This window comes from Diabrotica undecimpunctata, chromosome 8 (assembly GCF_040954645.1).
Source record: "Diabrotica undecimpunctata isolate CICGRU chromosome 8, icDiaUnde3, whole genome shotgun sequence".
NCBI classification, from domain to species: domain Eukaryota; kingdom Metazoa; phylum Arthropoda; class Insecta; order Coleoptera; family Chrysomelidae; genus Diabrotica; species Diabrotica undecimpunctata.
Genome location: NC_092810.1, coordinates 51,565,745 through 51,577,915, shown reverse-complemented (window position 1 = coordinate 51,577,915; position 12,171 = coordinate 51,565,745). Strand labels below are relative to the sequence as shown.

The 12,171-nt window shown below is 34.6% G+C and overlaps 1 protein-coding gene across 1 annotated transcript in view; it reads right to left on the bottom strand.

Annotated features, from left to right (window-relative positions):
• LOC140447535 (uncharacterized) overlaps window positions 1–9,528 on the bottom strand; it is a 73,785-nt gene extending 64,257 nt beyond the window's left edge. The window contains exon 1 of the mRNA XM_072540238.1: window positions 7,833–9,528. Within this exon, the coding sequence (XP_072396339.1) occupies window positions 7,833–8,180 (348 nt within the window). The 5' untranslated portion in view covers window positions 8,181–9,528. The remainder of the gene's footprint in view (window positions 1–7,832) is intronic.
• Between the last annotated feature and the right edge of the window lie 2,643 nt (window positions 9,529–12,171).

Here is a 12,171-nt window from a genome sequence, read left to right as displayed (position 1 = left end):
GGCGTGGTTATTTCATTATTTTTTTTAATTTAATTATTTTTATTACAATTTAATTATTATATTAGAAATTAATTCTATCGTTATGTAATAAAGCTTTTACCGGAATCAATTTCTTAAATCCACACATATCATTGAAAAATTATTCATGTTATCTAAAAACTGTTATCCACATACTTGTCAGCATATTACAGTTTTGTTGATTACGAAAGAAAAGTTGAAAAAAGTTACTTTGCGGTGTTCGTTCAAACTTATAACCGGATCATCTGTCGACAACATACCAAAAAAATTTATAATTATTAATTTATAAATTTATAAGTTTATTTTTATAGTTACTTTATGATTTTTCCTATGTCGAATCGTTGAGGTATTGTTCATTTGATCGATTTTTCAAATTTTCGAAGTAAAAAAACAAACTTATTGAATTTTCTAAAATTTTTTGTTAAAATCTTACTAATTTGATGTTACAAAATAAAATGGAAAATATCTCGACGTTGCGACCTAGTAATTTATCTATAAAAGAAGTGTGCAAAATTTGAGAAGGATCGATCAAGTAGTTTTTGAGATACAGTGAATACCAACTTGAAAAAAATTATTCCGAGAAAAACGCGTTTAAAAAAAAGCTTATTTTTTTCGATACTTACACAGTATCGTCTATTCCAGGCCCATATAGCGACGTGCTTCCTGCTAAAACATCTAGAGCATCTTTTTGCTCCTGTTTTCGATGACCTCTACTTTTTTTATTGCATCTGCAGCCATTTTATACGCTCTGTTAATCCGATTGTTATCTGCCGCGAGTGTATATTTATTAGAACTTTACACTGCACCTATTCCAATTTCTATGTTAGTGCTCACTTAGCTTATTCACTTCTCCCACTCATTCATCAAGCTCACTCACCTCACTCAATCACCCTAATCACTCACTCACCTCACTCACTCAACTCACTCACCGCTAAATGCTTATAATTCCATCAAGTTTGCTCAGATTACTCTGAAATTTTAACTGGATAATAGCGAATAAAAAGAATAAAAAAAGCAAAAATGGGGTATATTTTTGCTTCCCCCGCACCCTTAGCGGGAATTCCATTGGTAAATGATCAGTCAGCAAAAATGTTATTGGAATCAATGTTTATCGTTGTTGTTATAGTATCAGCTATTGAATTTGTGTTCCTCTAATAGTTTTCATACTCATTTTGTTAATTAGTTTTTTATTGTGAAGTAAGACAAAATATTAGTTTAAATTACGACGACACTATGAAGCCTAAGATTTCCTACTTGGCGAAACTAAATTCAAGCTTTTTAAAACTTGCAGACAGATTGATAAATTAGTCGGCAAGGGAATCTATAGTCGGCAAGGGGTGTCTGGTACTTGAAACCGAGTAAACAACTAAAACAGAAAGACTTAATTTAATTAGATTTAATTTCGATGCAGGGCATCTGCAAGCCGCTTATACGTATTTCAACCTCATTAGGTCCCATCAGAGTGACATATGCAGTTCCTCTGAATCGAAACAAAATCTCTCCCGTCATAGGCCAATAATTATTTACAGGCGTTACAGCGCCATCTAATAACAACACTAGGAATCCTAAGATTTCGTACTTGGCGAAACTAAATTCAAATTTTTACCACTGTGCTTTCTAAAACTTGCAAAGCAGACAGATTGAGGAATTAGTCGGGAAGGGAATCTATAATTTGCATCCCATATGCTGTGGAATACCGCCATTCTGTTAAAGTAGGACGATATGCCGTATTTTTCATCAGGCGACTTATATTTCCATATATGGCGACGTAATTATCTACTCTCAATTCGGGTCTATGGTACGGCAAAATGAAAAAATTATTATCTCACAGATTCTAATTTATTAGGTACACGCCGGACATACATTGACGAATTCATGTACCCTCTGATGATAAAGCATCAGCTGGACTGTGGTCTACCTGACCTTTCGGCATACGTCCGTTAGCTATCCACTTGCCCCTACGAGTCCAACACCATTTGAGGGTAGCGTGTTACATAAAGTAACACGGGGCTCCACTCTCCCCGTAGTACCTGTGTTGCGGTACGCACACCCGTCCGTTATCAGTGGAGCGAAAAGGTGAACGCAGGTCGAGGCTCGACCTCGCATGTTTGACAGGTCGCCGCTGGAAGCACTCCTCTACCACTCTTTAAGTCTCCCAGGTGGGTACGTGCCGTAACCCCACGCCCTTAATAGGGAAAGGGTGTATCTGGGACGCGACACGTTCAACCTCACCTTAGTTTTGTGGAATGACAGTAGAGTGGTCCCACGAGAGGCTCGTCTCGGATACTAGGAGTGTAGACCGGTGACCGTAACGCCGAAGCGCCCTGCGTGCGTTTCTACAAACCCGACACCTCAAACGATGGCTCTCACCTCTTCGTTCCTTCCCAATCGTCGCCTCTTACGACAGGCAGGGAAAATCGCCCCGGCTGTATTCTTATTTCCGCGAGCCGGACATACAGTCGACAAGACACAACAGTAACAAATGCACTATAAGACTTTGTTGAAGGTTTATCGACAGGATTGCGAGCACCGTCAGGTAAGGCCCAGCGTCTACTTGTCGCCCATATTGGCAGTCATACTGGGTTTCTGCTAAGTGGTGCCTGTGTTGAATCACGACTACTTTGCCGTAAGATATAATTGCAAAATTATTACTTTATTAACCCTCCGTCCATCGGGTGTGGTCTGTGAGTCTACGACAAAAGAAAAATTTTGGATAATTCTCTCATTTTATTTTTTTAAATTTCTACCTTTTCAGTACCTTCCCAGAAACTAAATACAATTCATTTTTTTTATACAAAACTGTTTTTGAAATTTCTAAATAGCTGCTGCATGGCTGTTTGTCCTGACAGACCCCACCCGATCAAATGTGTAACAATATTTGCACTTCTTAGTTGTATTTTTCTTGCAATCTTGTTTCACTTGGCCAGAAACAACGCAAATTAAAAATAGGCAGGTATATTCTTCAGTTTTTGCATTTAGCAACGATATGACTGCCGCATACCGAAGAAAGGAAAAAATGTGATTGCTGTTTCCACTATGCACAGAGATGATCGGATTGATGAAGATACTGGTGATCAGAAAAAACCAGAAATAATTACTGTTTACAATTCCACAAAGAGTGGAATAGATGTGGTAGACAGAATGATCACATCATATAATGTTTCCAGAAATACGAAACGTTGGGCAATGGTAGTAGTTTATAATCTCCTTAATCTCGCAGCACTTAATGCATTTGTAATTTACAAAGGCAACAACCCAGATGGAGAATTTTCCAAAACGCGAAGATTATTCCAAAAAAACCTAGGTATGGAATTGGTACAGGAGAGTATACGACGGAGAGCAGTTGACACGCATTTGACAAAGCTGTGCGTGCTTCGGCCTTGACTCTCAGGCATTGAGGTCGACGTTGTACCAGAGCCCCAGCCAGGTAAGAGAGGAAATTGTAAATATTGCAAAAGACGCAAAACTCGATTTTTTTCAAAATTTGCAAATCCTGGCTATGTATGGACCACATAATGGCATGCTGCAAAGATTGCTTAGAAAATTTGACCACCAAAGTTTGACCACTGTAGTTTGTGTCCACAATTTAATTTTTTAGTTTATATATATATATATATATATATATATATATATATATATATATATATATATATATATATATATATATATGTTTTTGTAGTACTTTGTTTCTAATTAAAGTTTTAAATGTTTTTTTTTTTGTTTTTTTCATTATTTAGTCGCTGCGCTGTTCACAAATTTGAAAAAATATGTGTTGAAATTGTAAACATTTTTAAAATTTATCTAATACAACTTAAAAAAAATTTGAAATTGTTTCTGTAATAAACATTATATAGTAAATGATTTGTTTAAAACACGTTGATGAGAAATTAGCAATAAAATGTATGCTGTTGCTCGGGAGGCGGTATTTCATTTTGGTCCTCACAGACCACATCCGACCGAAAGTGTTTCAGAATGGTCACCTGATGTTAATATTTAAAATAACATACGACGATAGTTAAATAGAATGTTTATTGTTTGCCATAGCGATGTGTACATGCTCACGTTTGGTTTGGTATTGATACAAAAATGTTCAAACTTACAAAAATGATTAACAAAATATCGAGAGAGAAGGGGTAGTAAACATCGTCTTAGATTTACAAATCTACCTTTTCAATTTGGGTAAATTCCCAAGGCTCGCGCAAACAATATTCATCTGAAAACGGCAAAAGTACCTTCTTAAAACTATTAACAAACAATAGACGGCTTATTATTTACTTTACCTGACGGTAAATTTTATAACCATTCACAAAAATAACAATTACAATTGTCGAACTTCCACAGAAATGTATATATTAAAACTGATATTTTAATCTTTTGAAGATATTTTCCAAAGGAATGTCAAAAATTACAGATATAAAAACTAATTAATAATAAAATTAATTAAAATATAAGGAGACGAAACATACCGCCGCCTTAAACTACTGAAAATCAAATAAAGGGGTCGTTTGACATCGATGATCTAGCTGATCGACATCGATGACCTAACTGATCGAAGTGGACACAATTTCTTCACGCAGCGTTTGTACTCTCCCTGCCAGGGTGCACTGACGTGATCCGTCCAACTGACCATTGCAACGGTGGCAAATTGTCCTCAATAATTAACAACAAGGCATGTGTCTTGAAGCACAAAAAGGTAGGCACGACCCTTCAAATAGGGAGGGGACAATTGCGCCGATGGTACCTGCTATAATCCACTCTGAATAATCCAGTGGCACGATTGCGCCGGCAGCGGATTTAATCCTTACAGCACGATAATTATTATAGCTACTTACTTAGAGCTTTAATCTAATTAATTAGGTGTACATATCTCAAACAATAGTAAATAATGTTTTATACTTAGTAAATATAAGTTCGCAAGTGTAAGTGTATAATCTTGGAATAAATTCTTATATTTTATTTCAATTTTTAATTATATGACCTAACCTATTTCGTCTGTTAATGCATTACGGTACGGCGGTGCATTAAGATATTACGTCATCACGTGTGGTGGCGCAATGATACCTAGGGATTAGGGACCATCTGATTAGTTCGGCATAATCGTGCCCTCGGTTGAACGTACCTCAGGTAAAAGGCGCAATCGTCCCATACCCCTTCAAGCAGGTAAGAAATTTAACCATATCTGGTCGACCCAAATTAAACAATCAGGAGAGGTTATGATATGATGCGGACGGCGACAGAAACCAGCGTTCTGATAGAACTCCTAAATTCTTTATATATGTTTACAAAATTAAAATAAATTACCGCAAATGCGAGTTATTGCGACAAAACTGTATTTAAGAGACTAAGTAATTACTTAACATATGCCGCCATTGTACACCAAAACTAATATGTCTCAAATCCTGGCATCCTTATAAATACCCTTTGGCCAGACAACTGAAAACTATATGTTAATATAAATATTTTTAATAGTCGTGGAGAAAGAAAGTGCGCCTGTGCTTATAATACAAAATTGGTTATACAGCAGAGTACTACCTACTTTATAACTAGACTAAACAGACGAAATTGTTTATAGGAGAACTGAAAATACGGCGTAGTTAGACACACTAAAAACAGTCTACGAAATAGCATAGGTACACATCACAATCAAAATTTAAGGACAGTTATTAGTAGAAAAATGAAAACGATAGATTTAGTATTTTTTTATTTTTGTAATTTAAGTAAGTGATTTTGGTGAAATGGGCGGTTATGGATAATGATTTTTGTGAAAGGGGTAGTTATGGATATGCCAGAGGAAGGTAAGTCTTCAAATATTAAACCATTTTTTAAAACCTTACCCTTCTAGAACTTTAATCAAAATTAATCCAATTTTTTGTATAATTTTCAATATAAACGGTTTTTTGTTTAGTTACCCTCTACTCATCGATACCGCATTAAGAGTTATTTAGTAATAAAGATTAGAGTAAACAGTTTCATGAACAGTTTTCAGAGTTTTCACAAAATAAAATAAAAACGAAAATACTGTGAGTAGTACAAGCGATTTATGAATCTAGATACTTAATGCTAAATTTTAAATTTAAAAAATGGTTCAATATTGAGTACTTACTGCCAACTATTGAGTACTTACTGGTTCCAACTGTCCCTTTCACAAAAATCAGTTGAAATATAAAAATAAAAAAATTGCTAATAGTTAAAAAAAGTGTAGTAAAATCTCACAATACAACTAAACACGCAGCCAAATTATTTTAACGAGTGGTGCTGTAAAATTTGTAATCTAAGTCTATTTGGGGTGGGGGTGGTTCCAAATAACGTCACATATAAGATAAGCTAGCTAATTTTTAGAGTCGGCCTTCCAGAAGAATAGGCTGGAAATGCTATGTAAAATGTTAATTTTTTGACCAGCTTTTATGGAAAATTCCACTTTGTGCGTCGTTGACAGCACCTATCATGGAGGATGATGCAGTTTAAAATTAATGTCAAAATATCAGTGTTTTCAATAAGAAATAACTGTATAAAAACTAGAATTTTTCGTGGAAGAATATGCATTGTAAAGTAAAGTAAGTAAACCACAATCCACTGTTCAATTTCAGATTAATTCGACGATCCTTGCTATAATAATAAATACTTCGGATAATGGCGGAGGCTTTTAAAAGACATATTTTAAATGGAAATTATATAAAAATGAACGTTTTACAGAGAATAAAAATCATTGTACAATCATCAGTAAGTGAAGAAGAATTCATTGATATAAATTTCTTCTCCGTAGACATCATTGTTTCATTGACATCACTCCGTAGACATCATTGTTTACTACACTAGTACCAAATACTTTTACCAAAGCTATGAAAAATAATTATTTCAAAATAGAAAAAATTTAAGCCGGTAAATAAGCATTCTACAGTAATCAGATAATTAATTTTACTACTAATATTGATATAATAATGCCATCAATTCTTATTAGAAATAAACTGTATTATAATTCAGTCAAATGCGTTTCTAATTTAACACTCAGAACTTACTGAAATTTAACAAAAGATAAAAACATACTTCAATTTCAAAAAACCTACAGGCTTAATGTTGTGAGAATACAACTTGATACAACTAAAAACTACTAAGGTAGGTACCTAATGACTAGTAAATTAAATTACATAAAAAAAAACCTGATGAGATGTTTACTAATATTTTGAGTGTAGATAGACCAAATTTTTAAACGTTTTTTTACAATTTTTAAACTATACAATCCAATTATCCAAAATCTACCTGCTCACATAAAGCAAAAGAACCCAACAATGAAGATTCTCCTCTTACTTCTCGTTGTCATAGGGCCTTTTTTCATTCCATTTGCGGTCATAAACAGTAGTTTTGAGTGTGTATAAACGAAATTTTCGACATACTATTATTTATTATCAAAGAATATAGACGAAAGATTAACCCGATATTATTATCAATATTATAGTCCAACTTAAACGAGTGAAAAAGTCCGATAAGTTCCAATAAGTTAAGAAGGATCTTTCATTACAATTAGTAACAATAATTATAAACCTTAAATAAAACTCTATAGGTAATAAAAATTAAAAGCAAAACCACTAAAAACGATAATAGACTAAAAAACTGACCACATTGACAAGTTCGTTAAAATAATATTTATTCATTTACAAAAGTTGAATCCTTTGTAACAGTTTCATACGGATTTTTAAATAATACTCGAATATAATAATATGCCATTCTCCAATCCATTATTTGAAAAAAACCTTATTTTAACAAGTCTCAATGTTTCCTTGACTTTTGACATAACCTTAGAAATCAAACATTCTTACCTCTACACCAACAGTTTTAAGAATTAACTTCTTCACATATTTAGTGCATTCCAACTTATCGTCAAACACCCACATTAATTGTTTGTCCCGAGATAAACACAATCTGCACAAATCTTTTAAGTCCATTTTAACTAAATTTAATATCGCGCCAAAACTAACTTTTTTATTGCACAAACTTCCGACCTCGCTGTTTTGTTTACATTCCGTTGCTAGTGAAACTTTGTTTTTCTCGTTTCCTCGTACTCGTCTGTGGCTCACAACCGACAATCCGACAAATGCCGAAGCGATAAGTCTCGTTGGGTTGGTGGTTGAACTGGTTGAAGGTGACGATGGATGAATATTATGCATGCGCACTATCAATTGAATAATTATTTATTTTTGTTTTGATTGGCTTAGGGTGTTGTGTGTATACGAGTATAAATTCGGTTTTATTTTCGGTTTTATGTCAGATATTACTTTTGTTTAGTTCGTTTACGGTCATAATAATAAAATGCTTATTATCTTTGTTTTGTGTTAAAAAAAGTAGAATAAAAAAAGAGTGCACTATTTTAAATATTGTGTAATTTATATAATGTTAAAGAAATAGTCAGCATTATAAATAATAATAAGTATTGTTTAATGCTGACAATTTCCTTTGATACATTTTATATGTACATATTTATAAATCTACCAAGGTTAATGGCCGAGTTGCTGGAAGAAAATGAAACGTGATCAAGCTTTCAGACAATATACTTTTTTGTGTAATTATATTTACTAATTTTGTTCTTTTCTAGTTGCCAAGGTCTTTTTAATAACTTTTGTGAGTATTTTGAATATTTAAAGTAATTTTTTAAAACTATAATTCTCATTGGTCTTAGTAAATAAACTTACCTAGGTACTGTTTAACTGTAAAGTGATTTATTTCTCGTGTTAACAAATTCTTTTTCTACCAAACCTGGTAGGTACATGTATGCATTAGGAATAAAAAAAATATGGTACAGAAAACTAGCGCGAAGCTTCATATCAGATTTTCTGTATTTTTAAAATTTAAATAATGGGGATTATGAATAAAAATGAGAATTTAATTTATACTCCAAATTTTGTAGTAAGTACTCCACGTGGTATAAAACGTGGTTTTATGAATAAAACAGACGTAGATACCCACCCGGCTTGAGTATGTACTCTTATGTACAGTTTGTTGTAGGCATGTTATCATTTTTGGTATGAATAAAAATATCTTTATGCTCTTCAGGATGAGATTTACTCCATAAATTTTTAGTCTAACAGTTACCAGACTTCAGTTTCATCGTGGCAAAGCTATGGCTCAGTTCATGTTTAATTTGCATTCAAAAAAATATTATAAACCAAGAAGAAGTACGTGTGATCGTGACTTTAAAGTATTATATCGATTTAATGAAAAAAATGTTAAGTGGCGTTCAAATATCTTTTTGAGTGAAAAATATATGTAACTTCGATAAAATGAAAATATTTATAAGATATGTAGGTGATCGGGGGTTTCAAACAGGAGTGAGAGATACTGAGTTAGGCTTTCACGGCCATCGTCTAACTTGTTAAACTGTTTGTTCCAGCTGTTAGGCCGTTTTCTTCTGAGATTAGTTCTCGACGTTTCGCCAACACTAGGGGTTGGCATCTTCTGGAGATGTTACTGGTTCGCTCGTAACCTGAAAATGACCATTCGTGAAAATGACGTCTCAAGATGATGACGTTTTCAAGAGGACTAATTTTAATAGGTTTCTTTTTTTTAGGTGGAAATACTTCAATAGTAGTATCATTATTTGTGAAACACGTTGCAGAAACAGAAGGTCTGCGGATTTTGGCTTCATGAATACTGTCGTGTCTTGGGTCTGTTTATTCTGTACCGACAGACAATGCTCCTAAAATAAAATTGTAACATGAAGTAACCTAGACTTATTTTTTTCTAAATAACTTTGTAGATTAAATATAGTTTTTCTACCTCATTTGAATCATTAATTATTTATATCATGTCATCATCATCAGTGTGGCATTACAGCTCGTTATGAGCCAAAGCCTTCTTCAGAACAATCTTCCATTCGCCCCTGTCTCTGGCAACTCTTTTCCATGCTTTAATTCCGATGGATTTTAGATCATCCTCTATGTTATCTTGAGATCTAAGTTTTGGTCTTCCTCTAGCTCGTCTTCCCACTGGTCCTCTTCGGTCGAAAATTTTTCTGATTGTTGCATCTTCATCTCGCCTAATTACATGTCCTATCCATCGAAGGCGTGCTAATTTAATACATTTTACAACGTCAGGTTCCCCAAAATTTCTGTATAACTCAAAGTTGTAGCGCCTACGCCACAAACCCTGTTCTTGGACTCCTCCATATATTTTCCTTAGAATTTTTCTCTCGAAACGTTTAAGCAATTCTTGGTCGTTCTGTGTAAGTGACCACGTTTCTGACCCGTATGTTAACACTGGCCTTATATAACCAATATACTTGGTTTTCTGTGCGTTTATTTTTAATCCCATTCTCAGTGCAGACGCCCTTAGTAATCGAAATGCTTCGATCAGAGATTCTGTGGACCTAACAATAATGTCTATGTCATCTGCATATCCGACCACTTGTACAGATTTATTAAAGATGGTGCCATTCGTATTAATATGGCACTCTCGAATTACTTTTTCTAGTGCAAGGTTAAATAAGAGACACGACAGTCCATCTCCCTGTCTCAGTCCATTTTTACAATGGAAGGGTCTTAAAAAGTCGTCTTGGATTCAGACTACACTCTCTACGCCTGTGAGTGTAAGTTTCGTTAGTTAAACAAGATGAAGCGGCATTTGAAATTCCACCATAGCCTGTAGAAGTTTTTGTCTGTTGACTAAGTCGTATGCGGCTTTAAAATCCACGAATATGTGGTGGGTGTCGACTCCGAACTCAAGCGTTTTCTCAAGAATCTGCCTGACTGTGAAGATTTGATCCGTTGTTGATTTATTGGGTTGGAAACCGCACTGGTAGTTCCCAACTATTTGTTCAGCATAGGGGATCAATCTTCTGTACAATACGTTGGACAATACTTTATATGCCACGTTAAGTAGAGTGATGCCTCTATAATTATCACACACCATCATATCTCCCTTTTTGTGAAGAGGGTGTATTACACCTAACTTCCAGTCCGCGGGCGTTTCCTTCCGTTGCCTGATTTCGGTTACTAATTTATGCATGTGTTTAAAAAGGGTGTATTTATATCATGTGTTCAATAAAAAAAACCTCTAGTTACTTTAAAAACAATTGTTCGTTTTTACGTATTGTACAAAAAGGGTGTACATATGTGAAATTATGAATATAATTTCAGTTAATGAGGACTGTATTACATAGGGCTGGTTCAAATAAATTAGGATATGTGGTAAAAGGTTATACAGATTATAGCGAATTAAGTTTATATAAAGTCTTACCAATTCTTCTGCTGCACATACACACGGTATTGACAGGCTACACTCGCGGTTGTTTTTCATACGCGGAATCTGCCGGGTACCGGTTTATGAATACGTGTTTCGCGATACTAACACCTAGATCACGATATAGAGCACATTTTGAGTCTGTACACGATTTAAATAGTATTTTCAGCATTTTTCGCGTAACTATATGCGAGAGAGTTAGAGTGGAGAAAAAGCACGCTGTCTGTACCAAGCGATAGGTAATAGGCTAGAGAGATTATACGTCTACCTAGTAGGACTCAGCAGACGAAAGAGCCAACGACTGTCCTTAGCGACAGTCAAGAATCAAGAGAGACCCTTGTCACCAAACGATAGTCAACAGGGAAGAGAGAGTGTCCGTTATCATCGATAGACAACAGGGAAGAGAGAGTGTCCGTTATCATCGATAGACAACAGCCAAGAGAGCGAGACTTTCTTCTTTGCTATCTTACAACTGTCTAATGGAGTGGGGTTAAAATGTGAGTAGAAAGGGTTGGAGAACGGGAAATAATTGTAAAATTGTGGTAGACTGGTACCTAGTAATACAACGAAAAAATTGCATGATTTTTCGCATGTGAAAAAATTGAACATACTGGGGGCGGGCGAGAAGAGTTACGCCACTGGGATAGGGTATCAAATAGTAACTTCGAGAACGAGGGTAAACTGGTATACAGTAGGGACATTGTTGTAAAAACTAAGATAACTAAGAACTATTTAAAATCTAGAGAAACTATATACATATTTGGCAGAAAGTGCCACTATTGGTTAAAGGGTAATCTAGCTTTCTTTATTAACCTAAGGTATTCGCATTAGGTGTGGATACACCTGTTTGAGTAAGAGAATCCTTGTCTGGGAGCAATTCGATTAGCTTTGTCAGAGGCCAGAGGAGTGGGGAAGTCTCTTTAT